The sequence below is a fragment of the Phyllopteryx taeniolatus genome, chromosome 7 (genome assembly GCF_024500385.1).
Source record: "Phyllopteryx taeniolatus isolate TA_2022b chromosome 7, UOR_Ptae_1.2, whole genome shotgun sequence".
Classification (NCBI taxonomy): Eukaryota; Metazoa; Chordata; class Actinopteri; order Syngnathiformes; family Syngnathidae; genus Phyllopteryx; species Phyllopteryx taeniolatus.
In genome coordinates this window covers 16,592,376-16,619,563 of record NC_084508.1, presented here as the reverse complement: position 1 = coordinate 16,619,563, position 27,188 = coordinate 16,592,376, and the positions used below count along the sequence as shown (strand labels likewise).

Here is a 27,188-nt window from a genome sequence, read left to right as displayed (position 1 = left end):
CAATGGTAAGAATATCGTTAAAGTACCGGCTCGGTTAACAGTATCGTTTAAGAGTAGTAGTAAAATAACATTAAAATCTTAATGATATGCATCCCTAACCATGATAACGCCATATTTTTGCTCAAGGTTATTATACCATCAGAATTTGATACGCCCCAGGAATGTGGGTGTTTCTGAATGATTGTCCCTCTCTCAGCATGATGTTGTTTCAAACATTGTAGTCCAGCAGCCTGACTCCAGCCATCGCTTGAAAGTGACCGTGGATCTTCACCCGCCATAGCATAAAATATCATTGTCAGAGAAACTCAATGTAGTGTGTGGTATTTATTCTGTAAACTACGAAGTGTAGGAGGTCTTGATCACAGACACATTTTCTGAAATAGGCAGATAGCAAAAGATGGATGTTTAATTTCATGCTTAATGGGTGGGCAGGCACTCCAGAGACCCAACTATTTGCATATTAAAAAGTCAAAATGTTCATATATGTCCTATTTAAAGCAACTGGCATGGTTTCTTCTTTTTTTTTTTTTTTTTTTTTTAATCTTCTGCATTTGTAGTCTGCCTCACCTAGCTGCATATAACCAGACGGAAGTACACTTTTACTGACCATATACAATGTAATATGTTCATCCATCAATCTATTTTCTGAGCCGCTTCTCCTCACTAAGGTCGCGCGCGTGCTAGAGCCTATCCCAGCTATCATCGGGCGAGAGGAGGGGTACACCCTGAACTGGTTGCCAGCCAATCGCAGGGCACATATAAACAAACAACCATTCGCACTCACATTCACACCTACGGGCAATTTAGAGTCTCCAACTCATGCATGTTTTTGGGATGTGGGAGGAAACCGGAGTGCCCGGAGAAAACCCACGCAGGCACGGGGAAAACATGCAAACTCCACACAGGTGGGGCCGAGGATTGAACCCCGGTCCTCAGAACTGTGAGGCAGACGCTCTAACCAGTCGCCTACCGTGCCGCCGTAATCTGTTCATATTACAAATATTACATTAGTAGACTGATGGACTAGCTCTACTCCATCCGCCATTTCACTTAACTGGTCAACACCTTCCGCTAACACAACTGATTATTTTACATATATCTTGTTGATCATGCAACAGGCATTTGCACCTGCCTGTTGTAGTTCACATAATAGGGAAATAAATCAACCACAACTTCAACAATACGCAGTAGCCTGGCATTACACAGCGTTGGCAGTGCCCAGAGAGATGCACTAAAGAAACTGTATAAGCAATCCATTTTCTGTTGCTTATTGAGTGCTCGAGCCCATGCCAGAAAACTTTGTGTAAGACGCTAATCGCCAATTAATCACAGGGAACATATTGACATGTTTTATTTCACAATAGTCGGATAATACAACACTCCATGATCCAGGAAGTAACTAACAACAGCCAACAAGACAAGACAGACAAAATCAAATTTTAAAGAATTTAGTCTTGGTAGAGGTCTGTGACTTCCATTCTGGTGATTAATATATAAGGGCCTGGCAACACGGCCTTAAAATAAAAAATGTCTTTTTTTTTAATTTTTTCACAAAATCTGATTCCCAATTGTATTCCTTTTATTTATTTTTTCCCTTTGTGTCTAGAAAAAAACAAAATAACAATGACATTATACAAAACAAGTTTTGCTTCTTGTTTTTTCTCTCCTGGAATTTGCTTTATTTCTCCTGATAGTATACCAAACAAACTTTGAAAGTGTTTTTCCTCCGACTTAATTTGCATCCAATTCCACAGAAATAATGGAAATATATATTCTCTTCTATACGGATGTCAAGATAAGTGCTTCCTCTTGCAAAATAATGTCACTTTTGTCAATAAATGTATGTAAACATGATGCCGCTTAATATGTGTAAGATTTTAGAAATTCAACAATTTAACATAATGTAAATTAACTGTTAAATTGCATGGCTCGGGTGGTCCATATGTCAGGAACATCGCACCCACTCAATCTCTCGAATGCTTTTTTATCATGGAGATTTGTACAGGTGAGGCAAGACAACCTCAGCAAAACATTTGGGCTTGAAGGCACATAGCTTGGGTTAAAAGTAGCGATGCACCAAAATGAAAATTCTTGGCTGAAACCAATAACAGAAATAAATTATTATGCAAATTATTAGTAAAATTGCATTTATGGCTACAACTGTGTACTAACCTAGGGCTGGGCAGTATGGTAAAAAAATTATCACAATCTATTTTTTTCATACCATCCAATCGCTATTATTATTTCGATTTTATATTGTTTTTAAACTGACAGTTTTAAAGTATCTGTTCACAAAACAAAAAAAACTAGAGAATAGTTCCAACATTTTATTAACATATGAAGTAAATGAAAAAAGTTAAAAAGATTAGATTATAATTTTTTTGTTGTTGTAATGTTACGCAACAGTATAACAAATGTAGAAAAATACAAAATAACAGCAAACTAGTCCAGCAGATAGTTACAAAAATTACCAGTTATTTTTCCTATTTATTTCAATAAAATTCATGGTTCGTTTTCATTTTATATTACAATGTAGTAATTATTGAACATTAGTGGCTTTATTTTGGACGTCTCCAGGACATTGCCTGTATTTTCATGGGTTTTGGCTATTTTCAACCTTTGCTGGCAGCAATGGCAGGCTGTGCAGACTCAGCTCACATTTTCATGCTTTCCACATAATTATTTGGTGGTACTTGTCCAAATGATGAAACAGGTTCGAGGTGTTGCCTGTTTATTAGATCACCAACCGCCGACATACCTTGCACATCGGCTTAATTTGCTCCACGCCACTTTGGAGATACTGCCACACAATCAACATTGAGTGACTTCTCTTGTCAAAATAACCTCATCTTCGGAGGGAAACTGTGAAGTCATGGCTGACATCTATTTGACTGCCCAGAGCTACGTGTTTAGCTCACCGCCTCTCATATGTTTATCAAGGAAAAGGTATTTTGATATAAACAGTTTTTTTAATCGTTTTATTATCCCCCAACCCTAATTACGACATTTAAGAAATTGATGGACTGTCCCAGCCGCGAAACAGTGGGATTGAGACAGACCCCCACGGAACACACCACCTCGTCGTTGGTGGCACTTTTAAACTTTACCCATAGATGCGTGAGCTGACCACAGTGTTTCAGCCATTTTGTTTGGCATCTAATAACTTGATTCCGAAACCAAAATGCCCTTGCGGGCCATTTTCGTCCGAAGATTTTCGGTGGCCAAAAATTCAGTGCCCCACGAGTTCGAAGTTTCCAAACTGTTGATAAATAATGACTTTCGCAACATATAAATGGGCACCATGTCTTTGGAAATGTGCAGAACTATTAACTCCATGAGTAACTCACACCAGACTCCTTTCTCGTCATACGGAAAACAAACTGAAAATTATTCAGCTTGTGCTTATCTGTCACAAAAAAAAGTCACAGTGAAAAAAAGGCACGGGGGTGGGGGGGTCGTAAAAGGGAGGTGGGCGGGGGGGGCATAAAAGTTCCAATGCCCGTCCGTCCATGGGGATGCACTTTGAACTATGGAAGACTCTTAATATATATATATATATATCTTAGTTTTTAGAAACTCAAATTATTAAATATATTCATCACACAGTCCTATCTATAAGTTCTCATTTTTGGTGCAACGCTTGTATTCTGTTTCATTAGATTCTGGATCAAATGAATATCTGTTTATTTACTGAGAAGGTCACAAATCAGGTTGGGAGACTAGGTTTAGTGCAGCATGAGCCAGGACTGACATTTTTTTATTAAATTTGTGACTCAGGAACACTTCTACTTTATTGACCCTTCTTTGGCCAAAACATATATAAGGTAATGAGTTATTTTATGTACAAAGTAAGCCTCTGATGTAAATGATCAATCCTGGATAGAGTACTACTCTCATGTTAGAAACAATAAGTTCAATAAACCAAAAGAATGTTTTTAGAAACTTTAATACTTAAAAGAAATGGAAATTAGATGGCAATTTCTCTGTTCATGTTTTCACATCACCAGTAACCAAGGCCATTTAAATACATAAAGTTTAGCAGTAGCTTCTACAGGAGACCATGACAGCTGACATTACATGTTGGTGTTTTCTTTAAGGGACTGGGATCTCCCTGTGAGTAGAGCCTGCAGTGTACATACGTAAATGGATATACAGTCCTGTCACCATCTCACAAGCATTCAGTCAGTGTAAGAAAGCACCCAGCTAAACCACAAACTGACCCACTGTGTGTCGACGAGGCCTGCTATAACAAAGACAACCTTTCAGAGCACAGCAGTTTCCACTTGTCTCTTGCTTTTCATTTCAACATTAACACGGGCTCAGAAGAGGTTACTCTATTTCTCAGGTCTGGTATAATTTCGTCAAAGAGGTAATTCTGGCATGCATGGTTGTCTCAGGTAGATGTAGGCACCTGTCTTGATCTGCAAGTATAGCTGTTTTCACCAATCATTAATTTGGTTCAGTTTGGTCCATTATTTTTTCCACTCATTGCCATAACTGAGACGCACGTCACTTTTCAGCACCCATTTTTTTTGCAATAGTGCAACAGTAGGGAGATGCTTGACTGCTGCCCGTTGATTGTTTGACATAGAATGGCAATGGCCACTACCATGCAACAACATGAGTGGAATTGAAGAAACACAAATGACAAAACGACAACATTTTATATAATCCCAATACAGTATTGGTAATTCTATATCCCGATAATGACGTATATACTGACATATGCTTCCTTAAAATTACATGAAACTAATGGCAACATGAGTGGAATTGAAGAAACACAAATGACAAAACGACAAAATTTTATATAATCCCAATACAGTATTGGTAATTCTATATCCCGATAACGACGTATATACTGACATATGCTTCCTTACAATTACATGAAACTAATGACAATTTTCTGGGATCTTTTCTCTATTTATAAAATACATATTTTGTATAGACCACACAATTAAATGACTAAAAGATTATTCTGATAAAAACAAATATTCAGCGGCCAAATAAATACCATTCGAAATATCTGGTGGGACCATACATTTTCAAGGAATGCAGTACAGTGCAAAATAAATACAACACAGTGCTTCAAATAACATTAAAGTATGCCTACCATTTATCCAGTAAAAACAAGGCAGAGGAAAAGAAATTACAGATTCCCTCAGTAGCAGCAAGGTAAATCTAACGAGATAAACGATTATTTTGTTCGCTAGACGTTTTATATCGTATCTATGATACATATTGTTATATGATCGCATAGCTCGAGGTTACTGTGTTGTGCTGATATGATGTTATACATTGACATAGCTATCATCATCTTGCCTACCCAGCCAGTGGCAGAAATGGAAGCCAGATCAGGTTTTACAATGCCAACTCCACCGTCCTCTTTGGTGTTACCAGTCCTTAGCAAAACATTAGGGCCTTTTACACTGCCAGGATTTTTCTATTTTCTGTTTTGTTTTGTTATGCTGCTCAAGATGGAGGGACAAATTATCTGATTGCGGGATGACATATCACTGTGTGACAGTGGCTACATGTATGGCAATATCCTGACTTCACTTGATTCTGTGTAAAAGGCAAAGACACACACCAGATGTTAAGGCCCTAATGCAGAATATAATGGATATCTATGTAAAAGGGGCTACGCACACTGGGAAAACCAAGTGTTATCCTTCAAAGCCTGATATATAACATTCAATACAATAGATTACTTCAAGAGTTGAGTTTAAAGAAGTACTCAGATTGAAGAACTTCCCTTTGATCAGGTCATAGACCATCACCTGTCAAATAGCTGATACACTTCCTCATAAGAGTTTTACAAGCTGCTTTTGTACTAAGATTTTACAACACTGCTTCATAATTTGTCAAACAACACTTTTATATCATCTAATTTATACATTGCAAATGTTCCTCTTCATGCCTCAGTTTGTGATTTTAGATGGAATTCTTAAAAAAAGGTTTGATAAAGTGTGGGCATATTAAAATTAATCCTGTTTCAGATGCCTTTTTGCACAAACAACAGAGTACTGCACACTACCGATATGCCAGCAAAATGGTGAAACATTTTCTTAAACTCTTACATTTATTCCCATACTCCCGCTATTACCAAGCCACCTGAGACAGACGAACAGAAGCCTGTATGTGCTACTTGCCTTGAAAAGAGAAAGACTGCTAGTGTGAGGGGATATATGGATAGCTACTCATACATTACTATCTGTGGTTAGGCAATATTAACAGCTTAAGTGGGTGACAAAGAAGTAAACGCTACAGTACTGGAGTCATCAGTTGTTCAGATCTTATAGCAAAGAGGACACTAAGATAGATACTCACTTGACAAGCAGTGTGGCACCCAGACCTGTGAGATCAGGGATGGACATAAACATGTAGAAAGACAACTGGTCAGGAGTGGGTGGCCCTTTTATGTCAGGCCGAGCAATACTCGTGTTCAATTTTCCAATGAGTTGTTTTTCTACTCTTCTGGTGAATGCTGAAAATGTATGTATTTAACTGCCCACCTACTATCATGTGTAAAAGAACACTAGATACAGTGGGCACAAGAATCATGGAGTAATGGTATTGCCTTAATGCCATACCCAGATATAGCTGGACACCATGGGGATAAAAATACCAGAACAGATGGGAGGGTTCACAGGCAAGGGTAGAGGCAGTCAGCGCAACGTAAGATTTCAGAAGAGAGAACTGCAATTACAGCCGTTTTCTAACCTCTGCCTTCATGTGGTTCACAAAGCCTTTAGTGGATGCCCATTCAGAGATAATGACCTCCCTGGGATATACAAATGTAAGAATAATCATACAGAGACCAGTGGAGCTGTGGTGGAAATGACGCCAAGTCACCAATATCTTTTGTAATGACTACTTAACTTGAGTTAGACTTGGGCTTTGCTTTCATTAATGTATTATCAGGATGGATCATATCAGCTGGCAAATGTCAGCCAACTATCAGTACACAACAAGCAGTGAGATGAGAAAAGAGTGTGTGCAAAGCAAATCTCTGATTTTAGTCAATCTAGTCAGTGCCCAACAATAAAAACAGCTATATAACAGCTCTGGTTATAAACCTGTTAAAATAACTTTACAGACACAATTTCTTATTTTCTTATTAAAAACTATCATGTATATTTCATTCCTGAATTTTAAAAATTCAGGAGTAAGGTTAGCTACGTTAGATAGTTGTCATTCCATGAGAATATGGCTGTACCACTTCCTGGTACAGCCATAGCTTTTTCACACTACAATGACTATTGGTTCTAATGGAATAAAGTGGTAGACCAATACAATGCACTGCTTTGTTCAGACTCCCAAATTATCCCTTTGAGCAGTTACCCAATTCAGTTTTAACTAGTTGATCATCACAAAACAACCATTGTGGATTACGTTTGACAAAAACTGACAAAGGAGGAGCTACAACATCAATGCCGTGTTAAATGAGTGTGTGCGCTTACCAATTTGATCGCCACATATTCGTTGGTATACAGATTTTTTCCAAGGCGCAGCTCTCCAAAATTCCCGCAGCCAATCTTTTTACCAACACGGAAGTTTGGGCCAACCATAAGAACTCCAGAATTGGTCCCAGAACTCCGGCCCCCATGTCCAGTCCTGCTACCTGCCGTCTTAGACATTTTTTTCCCTTCCTCTGTCTCTCCCTTGCCCCCTCTCTTGTCAAAATCCATAAGCTTATGATACCCTGGCCTCTCCACGGTTATTCTCCAGCCATGCAAACCATAGGAGATCCAGTAACAATGGCAGAGGAAGCTTTAGGAAGGGGGGAGGGAGACAAATCTCAATGGACAGAGGAAAGGTGTTGCTTTTAAAACTGTGGTGGCGAAAAAAAGGTAAATGTATCTAATGCTGCGTCCTCCTGTGTTGCCTTCTTAATTCTTCGTCACTGCAGCTCCAGTCGAACAGAATTACGGTCCCGACAGGAGACTAGGCAGGCGGTGCTAGAATGTGCCCACACACAGACACATACAGTATAAATCATAAAAAAGCACTCCAAAAGCCAGCTATTGCATCCACAAGGCCACTTGGGAACATCCCTTGGGGTTCCTCATTCCTTGTGGTCAGCCCTCAGTGGTACAGTGGATGCTATCCATGTTGTAGGGTCAAGACACAGAGCGACCCTGAGAGCAAACAGCGATGAGATGAATAGGTAACGGATTTGGTTTTATGTCCCCTTGATGCCTGCAAAAGAAGCAGAAGAATAAATTGAGTTCATAACTTAGGTCATACTTCCCAGTCTGACCTATAACAAATGTGCCTCAAACTTTGGGGTCAAATATGGCTTTCAGACATATTTTATAGGGTCGCCGATTGTCAGTAAAATTCTGTAGGATATTTAATTAATCATTGACGAGGCATGCATTCTCATGGCTAAGGTTCAATTGTCAGATTTTTATGTCAATATTATGGCATTATATTACAAACCTTAGCCTAAAGTAAAAACTAAACTCAGTCATTACTTAACAATGAGGACAGATTCAAATTGTAAAACATTAAGATTCAAGTTTTAAAGCATTAAGGTCAACTCAACATCCCATCTAATTGAAGGTGAGATGAGTGTGCCAATTCTATAATTACAATGATATACTTGAGCAAACAATACACAGCAGTGATTTGTTCTTCGAATCTTCTTCTTCAAAGGCATTTGGAGAGTGGAAGTTTACTTTTCCTTACTACTGTTCGTTTAATGAGACCTTGCGCTAAAGGTACAAGATAAATACAATACCAAAATCAATTAATATAAACAGATATTCACAACAATGACTCGTGAAGAAAAATCAATTTGAATGGTCAAAATCAAAACCATTTTAATTAGATTTATTCAGTTAAGCAACAAGCATGTGGTGTAAAAATCAATCCGTTGCAGGCACAGCTGTCAATAACAAACATAATTTTTATTTTATTTGACAGTGTAACTTCAACCCTGCATCCAAATCTGCTCTACTGAACGCTATATGAGTATGAGTATATGAGTAGAAGTGAGCAGGTAATTGGCAACTACTCTTATCAATGGGAAAGCACTTACATAGATCAATAATAAGTATATACAGGTATTGGATACAGTGACGATTGGCCAAAATGGCCAAGAATAAATATTACAACATAAATATACAACATCCTCTCAAAAGTGTATGCTGAACATGTAGCATTGACTCACACAAGTGACATTTTAATGGTCTGCACAAATAGGTTTAAGCCTCCTGTCATGTTCATTTCTCAGGAACAGCAATAGTGTTCCTGGGTCATATTGACTCAGGCATGTTTAATTATCCAAGAGTGAAAAAGTAAAAAGAACACAATATCAATTTAATCTTAACTCAATTTTAACTACTTAACTACTTAAAAAAAAAACCTGCTTAGATAATACTTACACTTTTTTATTACTCTAAAATGGGTCAATTTGCCACATGACAATACAAGAGTGTTAATAAAGCAGTTTCCAATTAGAGGCAAGATTACAGAATATTGCCAAAAATACTTTCAAAAGTGGAAGGCACACACCAAAATAGTAGAGGACTTAATGTCTGAAAAGGCATTGCAATTACATTATATTTTAGACTATACGCTCTGAAAACAAGTGGATATGCAGTCAGTAAATATATACTGTTTGGTGATACATATTGTAGAAAATTAAGAGAGACTTGCCACCTGGTCACGAGAGCACAAGTACAATAAACAAGGTGACTGAAAGCCATTAGAGGATACATGCTAAATCATCACAATTGTGAAATGTTGTTTAAAAAGTTGCATACTGTATATGTGAATTCCAATTATGAATAGGTTTACATTTTAGACCTTATAGAGGTAAAACAGACAGAAGATCTCTAAATCATGGCTAGTAGCTTTACCGTCAGTTCTCTCAGTGTAGCTATGGTTTAAAAAAAATAATTCGGTGTGAGTATTGTCACCACAACAAAGCGAAAGCCTAAAATGATATTAATCAATACAGCCCACATCAATCAGTAGATTTTTTTGTGATGGCGATGTAAAATGTGTGCCTTTCGTACTTGGTTAATGCTAGCTAACAACTAGCTAGCTAACACAAGGTGTCATTTAACGTTACTTTTGTTTAGTTCCACAGATAACTATTTCCTGAACTAAATACCGCAGTATATTGTTTATGACGGCGATGATGTCGACATTAAATACAAGAAGCAGCGATACATTTCTTCGAAAATACACGGAGACTAACACTTGCTAGTTGGAGAGGACAAGGCCAGATACTCTCAGGACATCCTGGCGTTATTTAGCCAGTTAGCATAATAGCGTTCATTCGTTCAGCGATTTACTGTATATCGCTGTGTTGGCTTGCGCTGCATAAACATAAGTCGGGTGAACAACTAGCACCTCATCCAAAGCGGATGTATACTGGTAGTTACTAAATATTACACAGTTGACGAATGCTAACCTAGTTAGCACATCTAAAAAAAAAAAAAAAAAAAAAAAAACACCGCTCCTCTTGGCCCTACGCCTAAAACAACAGCTAATGTTAGCCAGCGCTAATATAGCAACACGAATATAAAATATATTAACACAAACTAACAGTAAGCGAACCGAGTCATAAAAAGTAGGAAGAAGGCAACGCACAAATTATTCATTGATTGACAACGCCGAAACTACGACAATCTGGTTAGTAAATGACTAATAACAAATGAATAACACTGTCACTTCCTTGGTTCTTATAGATTGTATCGACTGTTGTACACTTTCAGTCCGATCCATCACCATTTAGTCTGACAGTTTAGTTCTAAATACATTTTGCCGTCATTGGCATAGCACCGACCACTGCCGGGCAACTCCTTAATCCTAACGAGCGAGATGTACACCAGCGGCAGCCAGGGCTCTCTTTAGCTCACATGCTAACGTTAGCGGTTGGCCAAACTAGCACACGAAACGTTCACGTACAGCGAGGCGCTTTCCTCGAGGAACAACAATTGGGAAGGAGCTTTTACGCCCACAGCAAAGCGTGTGGAATTACCTTTAGACTTAAGCTATCGACGGACAGTCGAAGTCATGGCTCTCCGTACGTGTGAATCGTTTATTTTTTTCCCCTCTTGTTCTCCAGTTGCCAAGATGTCTCTTTAAGCCTCCCTCGACTGCCGATACTGACACAGCGTCACACTGCCTCACGCCACTACTACGTAGAAACAAACGGGACGTAACTTTTTTCGGGAATACGGATAGGAAAGTTCGCAGCTTCCGCAGTTTTAGCAATTTAGCGTGAAGTTCAGTACAGTATTCGACAAAATGAAGCTAGAGCAGTTTAGTTTATTAGATTTTAAATTCAAGCACTGTTTGTACCCTAAAATCCCGTCTTTTTAGGAAAATAGTAATGATCACTTTTGATTGACATTTTCATAAATCTAAAAATCAGCTGTCTTAGTGCCTCAAAAGTCGGCACCCTAATAGAGACAAACAATTGACTGGCACCATGCCACCTTGAGACTGGTAGCAGAAGACTCAGTGCATCATTTTTGGCAACTTTAAGTTTGCATATTCAACTTCTTACAGTTGTGTCTTCTGATAGTTGCAGAGTACAATGGCATAATATAGGTCCTTAACAGTGAACACTTCATAGTATTGGAGCACATAGAAAACTTTCTATTCAGCATGTTCGCCTGAGAATATATCATTTGTGGTTGTGCAGATTGGTCTTTACAGTAATGTAAATCTGAACTTCCTCATAACCTTTTGTGGTTATTTTGCATCATAGTAAGAAAACAGAAACAATTCTTCATATGATTCATCAAGTCATAAAACACTGCAAACTACAGTCACAATAAATTAATAATTATATGACACTTTTGTTGGAGCGCATTAAATTGTGACGTGTCCAGTTAATGTATAATTCATATACAAGAAGAAGAAAAACGCACTGTAGATTGTATGTTTATGAAACAAGCTTGAACGTAAATCATTCCAAAGGTCATTTAACATTGAATGAAATGTTTACCTCAGTTATCTCTCTTTCTACCCACATGATAGGCACTTGTTTATAGTTTGTCATTTACAGTGGATATAAAAACAAGTGTACACACCCCTGTTCAAAGGTTTTTGTGAAAAGAAATTAGACCAAGATACACTGTAAATGATTTCAAAAGTTTTTCCTGAATTAAAAAAAAATCATTTTCTCTCCCCTCCTTGAGCCGTCACCTTGTCGTGGTGGAGGGGTTTGTGTGTCCCAGTGATCCTAGGAGCTAAGTTGTCTGGGGCTTTATGCCCCTGGCAGGGTCACCCATGACAAACAGGTCCTAGGTGAGGGACCAGACAAAGCACGGCTCAAAGACCCCTAATGATGACGACAAACAATGGACTTCGTTTTCCCTTGCCCGGACGCGGGCCACCGGGGCCCCCCACTGGAGCCAGGCCTGGTGGTGGGGCTCGAAGGCGAGCGCCTGGTGGCCGGGCCTGCACCCATGGGGCCCGGCCGGGCACAGCCCGAAAGGGTAACGTGGGTCCCCCTTCCCATGGGGTCACCACCTGTGGGAGGGGCCATAGGGGTCGGGTGCAGTGTGAGCTGGGCGGTGGCCGAAGGCGGGGACCTTGGCGATCCGATCCCCGGCTACAGAAGCTGGCTCTAGGGACGTGGAATGTCACCTCTCTGGCAGGGAAGGAGCCCGAGCTGGTGTGTGAGGTCAAGAAGTTCCGACTCGATATAGTCGGACTCGCCTCCACACACACCTGGGGCTCTGGTACCAGTCCTCTCGAGAGGGGTTGGACTCTCTTCCACTCTGGAGTTGCCCATGGTGAGAGGCGCCGAGCAGGTGTGGGTATACTTATTGCCCCCCGGCTCGGCGCCTGTACGTTGGGGTTCACCCCGGTGGACGAGAGGGTAGCCTCCCTCCACCTTCGGGTGGGGGGACGGGTCCTGACTGTTGTTTGTGCCTATGCACCAAACAGTAGTTCAGAGTACCCACCCTTTTTGGAGTCCTTGGAGGGGGTGCTGGAGAGCGCTCCCGCTGGGGACTCCATTGTTCTGTTGGGGGACTTCAATACTCACGTGGGCAATGACAGTGAGACCTGGAAGGGCGCGATTGGGAGGAACGGCCCCCCCGATCAGAACCCAAGCGGTGTTCTGTTATTGGACTTCTGTGCTCGTCACGGATTGTCCATAACGAACACCATGTTCAAGCATAAGGGTGTCCACACGTGCACTTGGCACCAGGACACCCTAGGTCGCAGTTCGATGATCGACTTTGTGGTCGTGTCATCGGACTTGCGGCCGCATGTCTTGGACACTCGGGTGAAGAGAGGGGCGGAGCTGTCAACTGATCACCACCTGGTGGTGAGTTGGCTCCGATGGTGGGGGAAGATGCCGGTCCGACGTGGCAGGCCCAAACGTATTGTGAGGGTCTGCTGGGAACGTCTGGCAGAATCACCTGTCAGAAGGAGTTTCAACTCCCACCTCTGACAGAACTTTGCTCATGTTCCGGGGGAGGCGGGGGACATCGAGTCCGAGTGGACCATGTTCCGCGCCTCCATTGCTGAGGCGGCCGACCGGAGCTGTGGCCGTAAGGTGGTCGGTGCCTGTCGTGGCGGCAATCCCCGAACTCGTTGGTGGACACCAACAGTGAGGGATGCCGTCAAGCTGAAGAAGGAGTCCTATCGGGCCTTTTTGGCCTGTGGGACTCCTGAGGCAGCTGATGGGTACCGGCTGGCCAAGCGGAATGCAGCTCTGGTGGTCGCTGAAGCAAAAACCCGGGCATGGGAGGAGTTCGGTGAGGCCATGGAGAAAGACTTTCGGACGGCTTCGAGGAAATTCTGGTCCACCATCCGACGTCTCAGGAGAGGAAAGCAGTGCACCACCAACACTGTGTATAGTGGGGATGGGGCGCTGCTGACCTCGACTCGGGACGTTGTGAGTCGGTGGGGAGAATACTTCGAAGACCTCCTCAATTCCACCGACACGCCTTCCCATGGGGAAGCAGAGTGTGGGTTCTCTGAGGCGGGCTCTCCTATCTCTGGGTTTGAGGTCACCGAGGTAGTTAAAAAGCTCCTCGGTGGCAGGGCCCCGGGGGTGGATGAGATTCGCCCGGAGTTCCTAAAGGCTCTGGATGTTGTGGGGCTGTCCTGGTTGACACGCCTCTGCAACATCGCGTGGACATCGGGGACAGTGCCTCTGGATTGGCAGACTGGGGTGGTGGTCCCCCTTTTTAAGAAGGGGGACCGGAGGGTGTGTTCCAACTACAGGGGGATCACACTGCTCAGCCTCCCTGGTAAGGTCTATTCAGGGGTGCTGGAGAGGAGGGTCCGTCGGGAAGTCGAATCTCAGATTCAGGAGGAGCAGTGTGGTTTTCGTCCTGGCCGTGGAACAGTGGACCAGCTCTACACCCTCGGCAGGGTCCTCGAGGGTGCATGGGAGTTCGCCCAACCAGTCTACATGTGTTTTGTGGACTTGGAGAAGGCGTTCGACCGTGTCCCTCGGGGAGTCCTGTGGAGAGTGCTTCGGGAGTATGGGGTACCGAACCCCCTGATACGGGCTGTTCGGTCCCTGTACGACCGGAGTCAGAGTTTGGTCCGCATATCCGGCAGTAAGTCGGACTCGTTCCCGGTGAGGGTTGGACTCCGCCAAGGCTGCCCTTTGTCGCCGATTCTGTTCATAACTTTTATGGACAGAATTTCTAGGCGCAGCCGAGGCGTAGAGGGGGTCCGGTTTGGTGGCCTCAGTATTGCATCTCTGCTTTTTGCAGATGATGTGGTTCTGTTGGCTTCATCAAGCCGTGACCTCCAACTCTCATTGGAGCAGTTCGCAGCCGAGTGTGAAGCGGCTGGGATGAGAATCAGCACCTCCAAATCTCAGTCGGGAAAGGGTGGCATGCCATCTCCAGGTCGGGGATGAGATCCTGCCCCAAGTGGAGGAATTCAAGTATCTTGGGGTCTTGTTCACGAGTGAGGGAAGAATGGAACGGGAGATCGACAGGCGGATCGGTGCAGCGTCTGCAGTGATGCGGACTTTGTATCGGTCCGTTGTGGTAAAGAAAGAGCTAAGCCGAAAGGCGAAGCTCCCAATTTACCGGTCGATCTTCGTTCCTACCCTCACCTATGGTCATGAGCTGTGGGTCGTGACCGAAAGAACAAGATCCCGGAGTTTCCTCCGCAGGGTGTCCGGGCTCTCCCTTAGAGATAGGGTGAGAAGCTCGGTCATCCGGGAGGATCTCAGAGTAGAGCCGCTACTCCTCCGCATTGAGAGGAGCCAGATGAGGTGGCTGGGGCATCTGATTCGGATGCCTCCCGGACGCCTCCCTGGTGAGGTGTTCCGGGCATGTTCCACCGGGAGGAGACCCCGGGGACGACCCAGGACGCGCTGGAGAGACTACATCCTTCGGCTGGCCTGGGAACGCCTCGGGATCCCCCCGGAAGAGCTGGATGAAGTGGCTGGGGAGAGGGTAGTCTGGGCGTCCCTGCTGAAGCTACTGCCCCCGCGACCCGACCCGGATAAGCGGTAGAGAATGGATGGATGGATCATTTTCTCTCTCACACCTTCTTATACTTGGGGATGTGGCTATACTCAGAATTAACCAATCACATTCAAACTCATGTTAAATGGGAGTCTGCCTGCCACCATTTAAAGTGCCTCTGATGAACCTCAAATAAAGTTCAGATGTCTCCTATTTAACATGAATTTGAATGTAATTGGTTAATTCTGAACACAACCACATTCCCAGTTATAAGAGAGTGTGCAGACCTGTATAACTTGACTTGACTATGACTTGTATATTTTTTTAGTTGTTTAATGTTTTTCCCTTTTGAAAACATTTCTCTCTTTTTTCAATTTATTTGTACAGGATATAGGTCACATTAATGTTTTTAAAATTTGTTTTGCTCTTGTTTTTTCTATCATAAAACATGGCATTTGAAAAGGTTGTGTGTATACTTTTTATATCCATTGTACAATCTTTAATTATGTAAAAAAAAATAAAAGTGTATTACAGACACAATGCCAAAACTAATACTGTATAATATATTCCATTATGTTAGGAATTTCACGAGTCTCAATTTGGCTGGATGAGATGACAGTAACAATTTATACAGTATATGTGACATGCAAAATTGCATACCAAGTAATCCCAGTGTACTTGTGAAATATATTTGACAATATGAACCTACTGTAAAAGTTGCAAAGAGTGTTTTTGGGGCAGCTGACTTCGAATGTTAGAAAAAGAAATGATAAGCCTATTCAAATTCAGTTATCCTCATCACAAGTAATAGTCTTGGTTAAAAAACAAATGGCGAAACAATAGTGAGACGCAGAGATTTTACATACAAATACTTTTATTTTACATTCATTTTGTTTATATTGCAGTGCTCTGTTATACTGAACTCAACCAACTTTATTTAGTTAGGAGTCTTAAGTCGCCATTGTTATTGCAGCTAGAGAGCAGTGCAACTTGATAAATATATATTCCTTATATGCTAAAAAGCGAGCATCAAACAGCACTATATGGTAAAAGACGTAGCATGCGCGGGCGCGCGCACTCTCACACACACACACACACACACACACACACACCGTGCAGCCTCTTGGCTTGGTGGCCCCATATCCACAGTTACAAGCCCAAGTTAGGATACAGCACAGCTTTACTGGAACAAGCAGTCTGAAGGGAGAGGCTACAGTTTTTAGTCATGGCTGACAGAGGAGCCCCGAGGCTCTGGCTCTGCTGCTGTATGAAGGGCCAGAACTCCGGAGGGGCCACAAGCTCTGTGGAAAACATCCCAAAAAGTGGCTGGCGAGGTGGGTGGCTGTAACTCTGGCCTGGGATGAAAGGGAAAAGTGGAGGGGAGGGTAGTCGTAGGGGGCAGCTGGAGATGAGATGAGAGTTTGTACGGGGGCAAATATCTCTTCTTTTATCTGACACAGGAGTGGGAGGCAGACATGGCCTGAGTGCGATGTTGCTTTCAGTGGGCGATGTGTCCATGTCTTGTCGGTCCCCCTCCTCTCCCAGCTTGCTGTCATTTAGTGCCTCCTCTGTATTTTTGTCTTTGGAGAGGGGTACGCACCTTTGACCTTTGCGAAACTTTGCTCTCCTGTTCTTAAACCACACCTGAAGGGATGAAAGAAAAATACAAACACTTAAATTCAACACTAAAATTAGCAGGAATAGGCAAATGTTGTGCTTAAGGCCCACATTCGATTTTTAAAATGGACAGATGGGCCAGGTTATGAGGTGAATGTATATACAGCGGGTACGGAAAGTATTGACCCCCATTAAAATTCATTCATTCATCTTCCATTCCGCTTAGCCTCACGAGGATCGCGGGCGTGCTGGAGCCTATCTTCCAATGAAGGTGTAGAACCATTTTAAGGATGATCAGAAGAAATGGACAGCACCCAAGTTAAATATATGAGTGTCACAGCAAAGGGTCTGAATACTTATGGCTGTGGGATATTTCAGTTTTTCCTTTTTTTCTGTCAATATGGGGTGCTGTGTGTACATTAATGAGTAAAACAATGAACTTAAATGATTTTAGCAAATGGCTGCAATATAAAAAAGAGTGAAAATGTTAAGGGGGTCTGAAAACTGTCCGTACCCACTGTATATGTAAAATAGGTCAAATTGTTTATTTTAACAAATGTGAACTGAAATAATAAATAATGTTATTTTTCAAAACTCAAATTAATAAACCAGTTATTCAATAAAATACATAATGAAAAAATTTTGAATTGCTTATTTACAATAATTCAATTAACTAATTATTTATTGAGACAAATGAACATGCATTTGAATTAATCCAGCTAAGGAAAAAGTTATGCAACAAAACACAGAGGACTCGTACTCGGTGGGCAGGATTAAAGAACTAGGAGGCGGGGAATCAGTGGGGGGCATACTGTATGTGGCCCACGGGCCATACTTTGCCCGCCCCTGGCACAGAGCGTTTTTTACACGGAGATCCTGCAAAATTGCTGCATCACAGTCATAACAGAAAATCAGGCATTTCTATTACTTCGACAGAACGCAGTGATATGAGATATTACCGCAACTGTGTGCGCTTTTACACAAGCAGCACAGCATCCTACTGACACTTCATTAGATGTGAGTTGATGTCACCAGTGGCGTCTGGTGTGAATAAAAATCACTTTCAACACAACAGTTTAGGAGAAGTGGTGAGTTTCGAGTGTATAACTCCACTAAAGTGCCCCGCCTCTGTTACATCTCGGGTTTTACCTCAGAAGGTGGGAAATTCCCTCCAATCTGTGTTAGTGCCATTGCTAAAGAAGAGCAGTTCAGATAAATGTGGCTTTCCCAGGCAGTGTAATAGGGACTTCAGAAAGCACTTGAAACTTAACAATACTTACATAAGCTTTAAGAATACTGAGTGAGGTTTTTGTTTGTTTGTTTGTTTGTTTTACATTATTCAAGTTGCATATGTGCATTTTATACATGCCTCTTCTGTCTTCTAATCCTTTCACATTTTTGTCCTATATGCAACCATTTTATATATCCCTTTTTAGGAGATTTTTTGGGGGCAGTTGCTCATACAATTAAAAAAAACAGTTGTATGTATTTAACATATGTAGTTATTTCTGTTAACACAATCAACACACTCAAAATGATAACTATTAACAAAGAAGGTGAAGATCATTAGACCCCTATTCAAATTACAGGTTATTGGAAGGAAAGCCGGAGAACCTGGAAAAAACCCATGCGAGCATGAGGAGAACATGCACAGGAGGGCTTGAGCTGAGAGTTGAACTCGGGACCTCTCAGCTGTGAGGCAGACGTGCTACCACTAGTCCAATGTGCTGCCTTTTCATCCCATTTGTTCATCTTAAAGCATCATTTCCAGGTATTACAATTCCATGAGGTGCATTAGGTCGAATTTCCCTATGCATGTAATAATATAAGTGTAACGTGTAAGTGGTATAGAGGGCAGAGTCTCACCAAGGGGGCGGTACAGTAATACATTATTGTTCTTAAAAATAATATTTGACCGTGTCAGCGAAAGAATATCAAACAAATATTGTTATGCTATATTTGGCCAGCAGCACGCTGGGTGACTGGTTATCACATCAGCCTCACAGTTCTGAGGACAGGGGTTCAAATCCGGCCTCCCCTGTGTGGAGTTTGCTCGTTCACGCCTTGCCTGCATTGGTTTTCTCCAGGTACTCCGGTTTCCTCACACATTTCAAAAACATGTATGGTAGGTTAACTGAAGACTCTAAATTGTCCGTAAGTGCGTATGTGAGTATGAATGCTGTTTTATTTTTGTCTATATGTGCCCTGCGATTTGCTGCTGACCAATTTAGGGTGTACCCACCTCTCGCACAGAGTCAGCTGGGATAGGCTCCAGCACACACATGACCATAGTGAGGATAAGCGGTTCAGAAATTGGATGGATGGATATGCTTGACCATATATCATCTTTATGATTAAAATACAAAAATACATGGAAAAAAATGCTTCCATATTAGTGCTATTTAGTGTGACTTTTTCTTGCACTAGTAAGAAGGTAGAACCCTACCCCTCTTCAATGCAACCCTAATTTGTCATTGTTGGTAATTAATGTGTGTATCTGTTCTACCAGGGCGGCACGGTGAGCAACTGGTTAGCACATCTGCCTCACAGTTCTGAGGACCGGGGTTCAAATCCCGGCCCCGCCTGTGTGGAGTTTGCATGTTCTCCCTGTGTCTGCGTGGGTTTTCTCCGGGCACTCCGGTTTCCTCCCACATCCCAAAAACATGGATGGTAGGTTAATTGAATACTCTAAATTGCCCGTAGGTGTGAATGTGAGTGTGAATGGTTGTTTGTTTATATGTGCCCTGCGATTGGCTGGCGACCAGTTCAGGGTGTACCCTGCCTCTCGCCCGAAGATAGCTGGGATAGGCTCCAGCACGCGCACAACCCTGGTAAGGATAAAGCGGTACAGAAAATGGATGGATGGATCTATTCTACCAGTTGCCATGACAAAATGAGTTGTGAAAAAGGTCAGGAGAACTACAAATGTGGGGCCGATTATAGCATAAGTAAACAAATCCATCCAGTGTTACTTGGAGCCTGACCTGAATGCGCGCCTCGGGCAGGTTGATGCAAACAGCGAGCCTCTCTCTCATGCTGACATCAGGGTACTGGGTCTGCTCAAAAGCTTTCTCCAGAGCCTGCAGCTGGGACACCGTGAAGGCCGTGCGGCTGCGGCGCTGCTTCTGCTGGTTCCCATAGCGTGCCTCAAGTATAAGTTCTGGTGCCATGGAAAGAAATAACTTGATAAAAAAAAAAAATCAATACATATTACAGATGTATAAAATGTAATCTTGTTGTTACTGTTTAATGCAGAAAGAGCTTCCATATACTCCTCCAGGAGTTTGCATATTTTCTTATGTGTAATCTAAACCAGTAACAAAAACAGTAAAAGGCTCCCAAACTGGGCCCAGCAATTGGTTCACCTGCACAAACGATGAGATCCAATACAAGAACTGTATCGAACTTTCAATTTTTTCAACTAAGTGTTCGGTTTAAATTGACACTGTAACAATATCTTATTATTGGGGCTGTAATTTACAGTGATGTGGAACTACTATGCTGAAAGCTGCAATATTTACATTTTACTTTATATCGAATGTATATTTAGTTATGTGTTCTTATAACATTTCAATCTATCTATACCTCAAACAATACCAATTAACACGGGTAACAAGTCACCCACACGATAACATTTCACAGTACACCTCTCTAACGACATACAGTAGGCTACATGGCATCTCTGCCAGTGTCAATCAAAGCTGAGCATTATTATCTTTGTAACAACAGGTACAGTCTTGTGTTGGGTCTCCACACCTGTCACGTGTGTATGTGATGATGACACATCTATTCTACTGTAGTAATATTCATATTTATATTATAGTATCGATAAGATGGTGGATATGCAGGGGAAAAATAAAACTGACTTCATGTCAGCAATACAGTGGGTCCTGAGTTGACGATAACTGCACATTTGTACGTAAGGAATGTGTCTTTACTCTTTACAGTAGGTTCCTGTGAGTCAACGAATAGATTTTAAAATGTTACCATTGGTTTACAAAGCTCAGAATGGCCTTAGGCCTGAATATATTCAAGACCTTTTAGTTCCCAGTGAGACTTCAACACGCCTCAGGTTGTCGGGTGCAGGCTCGAGAATTTTATGCTCCTCTAACTGTGGAACAAACCACCTGATCACCTGTGATCTGCTCAAAGTGTCTGTACGTTTTAATCTAGCCAGAAAAAAAAATCTTTACCGCTTGCCCTTATTAGGGTTGCGGGTAAAACAGAGCCTATCCCAGCTGATTTCAGGTGAGAGGCAGGGTACGCCCTGGACTGGTCAAAAGCAAATCGCAGGTCCAATATCGACAAACAAACATTCTCACCTATGGATGATTTTCAGTTTCACATTTGCCTAACATGCATCTTTTTGGAATGGTAGCCGCAGAAAACCCAAACAAGTGCAGGGAGAACATGCAGACTCCACACAGGATGGCTGTTGCCCGGGTTTGAATCCCCAACCGCAGAACTGCGCTAACCACTAGCTCACCATGCCGCTTTTTTTCATACAAATATGATTTCTTGTTTTCACCATTTTATTTTTTTACTTGGTGATTGATGTTTCATACCTTTAATGTATTCGGGTAGTTAATCATGTTTTCTTTGCCTCCCTAAAGCACTGTATGGGTTTGCCTTGAGTATGAATGGCGCTATCCAGATAAACTCGCCTTGCCTTGCCTACACTAAAGCTGTAATAAAGTCATAACTGCAGTAAATATTTGCATGCAAAATACTTGTAGAACTTAAATCAAATTTAAAATATACCTCTTATGCTTTGTGACGGCGTATTCTTACACTGTTGCACAAACGAGTTCATTGTGTGACATCTGCATGCTCAAAATGTCACAATTACAGTAAATATTTGTGTAAAAACATTTCTAGACAAGAAAATACACTACTCTGAAGGATATTGGGCTTTTGGGTGAAATTTCAGGATAAACCTAAAATGCACCATAATCTTTACAGGTAATCTTAACTTCACTTCTAAACTTTTGAAGCACATTTTTATGTCCAACTGTTCAATGTTGCAGTACATTTTGCGCAACTTGCTGAACGGAAACATTTACAACAGGTGTTGTTATTTTTTTAAGGACGGCCACTTCGATGCCTCTCTGTGACTCTTCCAGTCTCGCTGTGTGTCTGTTGCAACCTGCTGATGACACTGTGATAGTCACTTCATTGACCACATCCCTCCTAGAACATCCTGTTAGAAACCTAACGATTACAAGGTCATTTTGATCAGTTTTTAGGTGGCCTGGTCTCATGATGAAAAAAAAAAGAAGAAGAAGAAAGAACACTATGATTAGGAGAATTGCTGAAATACCAATTTTAAGTAAATGTAATGGGCAATATGGATCAAACAGCTTTCATGAATTTTGCCATTCAGCTCCTCGTCAGAGAACAGCAACTTATGCAAAAGACTGAAACGTTGAACAGTGGGCCGTTTGCATTCAAATGTATAGAGAAGGTCCAATTAAGTTCACTTGTAAAACATTTTAGGTCCTGAAATTTCACCTGACAGTATTCCTAATTTGTTGTGAGTAGTGTGTATAAAACAATCAAATGTAAAACTTTAAGTACGGTGGTAACAGAGCGTGCTTCTTGTGCCGCGTCACGATTTATTCTTACGCCGTTCGTATATCGCTACCGTCGTAACCCGAGGCCCCTCCGTGTACGTATGGTGTCGATTTGAGTACCTGCAAGTCTTTCAGCCACCGACAGGGTGCGCGCTGCGGGGCTGGCCGCGTAGACGCTGCTGTACTGTGGCGCCATCTGCTGGTGGAGCTCCAGCAGCATCGCGGCGTTGACGCCATGCAGAGGAAACATGCTGCGTGCGCAAACACAAACCAATCGAGTTCTTGTTCAGGCTAAGGCAGGTGTCCAAACTTTTTCAACTGAGGTTTACATACAACAAAATAAAGGGAAGAGGTGGTGAGTTGATATCTTACAACATTCAACTTTAAAGAAAATTTTTTTAAAAATATTGTGATATCTTGTAACATTAAACTGATTTCCAATTTTAAATTAAAAACGTTGAGAAAATTTCATGAAACTTGTTTTGTAAAAATAATTCAAATAAAGATTGGGGTATTTTGTAACATCAAACTTTTTGTTCCAGAATGTTTTGTTTTGGAATATGTGGCAGGCCAATTAAAACGCAAATGGCACCAGATCCAAGGACACGTGGCAGCGAATATCACCTCATGAAAGTTGAATTTTAACATGCATTTGAAATGCATTATTAGGGGGGTTATACCATCTTTTTAGGGTAATAAACAATACTCCAGGAGGAATGAGATACAATCTCAGGATAAACATGCAAATAAAAGTTGTTCATGATTGTGTAGATATTGTAGGTGTGTACAGGTGGTTTACCTCAGATGATAATCTTGTCTTTTTGAGAAGTTCTCAGTGCAGTAGTATCGCATATCCCCAGTGCACAAGCTCCCAGTCCGCCTCAGCTGCCTGCAAACATTGTCAGCCTGCGCTATTTAAGAAGCATTTAGCCAGGCTCCCTTCAACCATTAGCCAATAGAAAAAAAGGTATTAGCCGGGATTAGGCGGGATGAGGAGGGGGGCACGGGGGTTGCACAGGGCTCAAGTTTTTGAAACTATTGAACTTGGGAGATTTATGCCAAGGATCCCCCTACAACCGAGCGTTAAAACAATTAAAACAATGTGGTGGGCTAATCTCTGAGGCAGCCCAGATTAAAATAGCCGCCCTCTCCTCAGTCGGCCTTCTTTTCTTTCTCCCATCATGCTGCTGCCTTTGACTGCCCCCGCCTCAATCCCCTTCTTACCTCCCTTCTTCCCAGGGGGGTTTGTTTTGCTAACACACACAATATTTCCCTTAGTAAACTGTCACCGTGTGAAGGTAATCCCAACTCAAACCTGTTAAGAACTTCTTCAAAGCAAACTCAATTAGGAATGTTCCCAGAGAGCTCAGAACTGCAATAAATACAATGTCATTTCACTTAATATTCATACGCACAAGCATTGTTTTTAGTTATAGATTATTCATTATTTCTATATAAATACTTCAATTTATCTATCTATGTATCTATCTATCTAGCTATCTATCTATAGGGCCGTGAAATTCTGATTTAAGATCAGCAAAGCGATGTAACTATCAGACAAAGATAAACTAAGTAAACATTAAATGCTGTTTTTAAATAGTGATTTTATTTCTTAAGGATAAAACATATTCAAAGATACCTGGCCTGTGTGAAAAAGTAATGTGTGTAATGAATTAACTGTGGTTAATCACATTTTCAGTTCGCTTCAGCTTCTCTGACCACACTCAAGCCTCACTACCTCCAGACCTTTTCAATCAACAAATCATTTCAATAGGACTTGTTTGACAAAATGAAGTCGGCGAAAAGATCTCAAAAAGCTGCACCGTAATGACGTGATCGAAAGAAATTCAAGAAAAGACAAGAAATAAAGGAATTGACCTCGATCAGTCTGGCAAGGGTTACAAAAAAACATTTCTAAAGTTTGAGGATTCCAGCGAACCAGAGGGAGGGCCCTTATCCTCAAATGGAAAAAACGTGGAACAGTGGTGAACTGCAGGCTTCCCTTGCCTCAGTTAAGTTTAGTTTTCATGACTCAACAATAAGGAAGAGACTGGGCAAAAATTGCATTCATGGCAGAGTTCCATGGCAAAAATAACTGCTGACCAAAAAGAACATAAAGCCTTGTCTGACGCTTGCAATAAATAAATAAATACATAAAGAACGTTAGTGTGAATGTGAGTGCGAATGGTTGTTTGTTTCTATGTGTCCTGCGATTGGCTGGCGACCAGTTCAGGGTGTACCCCGCCTCCTGCCCGATGATAGCTGGGATAGGCTCCGGCACGCCCGCGACCCTAGTGAGGAGAAGCGGTACGGAAAATGAATGAATGAATGACTAAATAAATAAATAAACAAATAAATAAATAAACATCTGAATGATTCCCAAGACTTTTGGAAGAATATTATATGGACTGATGCGACGAAAGTTGAACTTTTTGGAAAGTGTGTCTCGTTACATCTGGCGTAAATGTAGCGCAGCATTTCAGAAAAAGAACATCATACCAACAGTCGAACATGGTGGTGGGAGTGTGGTGGTCTCGGAATGCTTTTTTCCTTCAGGACCTGGACGACTTGCTGTGACTGATTCATGAGCATGAATTCTGCTCTTTAGCAGAAAATCCTGAGGGAGAATGTTCCGCCATCAGTTTGTGACCTCAAGCTGAAGCACACTTGGGTTCTGCAGCAGGATAACGATTCAAATCACACCAGCAAGTCAACTTCAGAATGGCTTCAAAAACTAAATTGTTTTGGAATGGCCTCGTCAAAGTCCAGACCTGAATCCGATTGAAATGTTGTGGCATGACCGTAAAAAGGCCGTTCATGCTTGAAATATATATATAGGACCAAAGTAATAACATTCAATTGTTATTGTCTGAGAGGGTGAAGACTAATATATGGACTTCACAGCTCAGACTTTGAAAATATGTGAAAATGTTTGTGGACTTTTTTTACCCACTTGGCCTTTTTGTCTTCCTCCTTTCGCTGTTCCTGGCTGTCAAGCTATATTAGTGTCCGATAGAAATAAGTCATTTAGAAGAGGCTCTGTCGGCCAGCCCCTCAGCCCCACTAAAAGCTCTAGGATTAGGTCTCAGAGGCCTTTGTCTCCGCAGCCCGTAGGATTAGGGGAGATTTAGCGCGAGGAGAGAAAAAAAAAAGTAGTTATTTCATGGCACTTTCATGATGAAACCTGGCCAAAGCTGTGTTGGCTGGGGGGATTAAAGGCACACAAAGAGTGGGCTTGTGTGTGACCCTCCCCATCCCAGAACCACCACTGCTGACTCACTCACTGCCACCGGCAACCCCTTCCCTCTGCCATAGTTTCCCGTTCGGAAGGCCACGAAGGTCTTGGCCGAGTTCACCTCGTAGGCATCATGTCTCATCTCAATTCCCTCATTGGCTGGATGTTCCCACATGAGCAAGTGAGAACTACACTAATGTACAATTTAGGGGCTAATTATTGTACTAAAGGTCACCCTTTGTGGCTTTTTCAAGGCTTAAAAGGTAGTGTTATGTTGCCAAGTGTCCAATTGATGAAATCAGTAACTTTGAGGGCAGGGTTTCCCATCCTTTACTTAGCCAAGGCATATACAGGGTGTCCAAAAAGTCACTAGACACTTCCATTTTTCTATTTCATTTCAGATATAATTCAGACAAATGTGAGGCCATCAACATTTGACTGCCGAGGCTTTTGCAGTTTTTGCCCATAGCTTGCCAATTGCCATTGGAGCCTGACAAGATACTTTTCTGTGCCCCCCGACTGCAGTTCAGTGCCAGTTTGAAAAGCTTTAATATATGCACTGAATCGAGGTTGCGGCACGGTGGTTAGAGCGTCTGCCTCACAGTTCTGAGGACCGGGGTTCAAATCCCGGCCCCACCTGTGTGGAGTTTGCATGTTCTCCCCGTGCCTGCGTGGGTTTTCTCCGGGCACATCCCGGGTTTTTTCCTCCCACATCCCAAAAACATGCATGCTAGGTTAATTGAAAATCAACCTACCATGCATGTTTTTGGGATGTGGGAGGAAACCAGAGTACCTAGAGAAAGCCCACGCAGGCACAGGGAGAATATGCAAGCTCCACACAGGTGGGGCCGGGATTTGAACCCCGCTCCTCAGAACTGTGAGGCAGATGTGCTAACCAGTCGCTCACCGTGCCGCCATTTTTGCAGTCTAATAAAGTGTCATAGATCGTTTCAGAAGGCAAACTGGTTCGAATCACTGTCTTATGTAGCATCCTTTAGTAACTGTAGTGCAAAACTACTTGATTTGGTGCAGCACATATAATCACCAGCAAATACGGAGCTTGCATTGAAGACTGAAGGATGAGAAAATGAGTAATTAGTGGATTTCAGTGAAACCCCCACCCCCCCATCCTCCCCCCACATGCTTCCCCTGTCGGGTGTAAAACCGCTCAAAAGCAGTGATCCTCCACTTAGGGGATCCGCTTACCCATGCATGGATTACAGTGGATGGAAGACAAAAGGCCAGTCACATCGCTGAGCAGGTGAAGACATGTACTGCAGGATGTTGTATCACAGCTGCCTAACAGTCAAAACATATTTTATCCTTCTTGATGACTTGAAGCTTACG

General features: G+C 42.1%; 2 protein-coding genes across 6 annotated transcripts in view; both read right to left on the bottom strand.

Moving 5' to 3' along the window:
* Positions 1–11,182, bottom strand: part of csnk1g2b (casein kinase 1, gamma 2b) — a 47,475-nt gene extending 36,293 nt beyond the window's left edge. For 2 of the 4 annotated variants that reach the window (XM_061778187.1, XM_061778188.1), the window contains exons 1-2: positions 10,997–11,182; positions 7,461–8,199 (exon numbers count right to left, since the gene is read on the bottom strand). In XM_061778187.1, coding sequence (XP_061634171.1) covers positions 7,461–7,688 — 228 coding nt within the window. In that variant the 5' untranslated portion in view covers positions 7,689–8,199; positions 10,997–11,182. The remainder of the gene's footprint in view (positions 1–7,460; positions 8,200–10,996) is intronic. The other 2 variants (XM_061778189.1, XM_061778190.1) reach the window with 1 other exon arrangement.
* A 5,127-nt stretch (positions 11,183–16,309) lies between these two features.
* zgc:101100 (uncharacterized protein LOC445169 homolog) lies at positions 16,310–23,565 on the bottom strand. Of its 2 annotated transcripts, none has more exons than XM_061780589.1 (4): positions 23,406–23,565; positions 22,727–22,857; positions 20,018–20,215; positions 16,310–17,060 (listed from the first exon to the last, which is right to left on the bottom strand). In XM_061780589.1, exons 2-4 carry the CDS (start codon positions 22,841–22,843, stop codon positions 16,566–16,568), a joined length of 810 nt encoding a protein of 269 aa, XP_061636573.1. In that variant the 5' UTR covers positions 22,844–22,857; positions 23,406–23,565; the 3' UTR covers positions 16,310–16,565. The 2 variants fall into 2 exon arrangements, with proteins under 2 accessions (XP_061636573.1, XP_061636572.1); XM_061780588.1 differs by having other exon boundaries at positions 20,018–20,193.
* Positions 23,566–27,188: the final 3,623 nt, after the last annotated feature.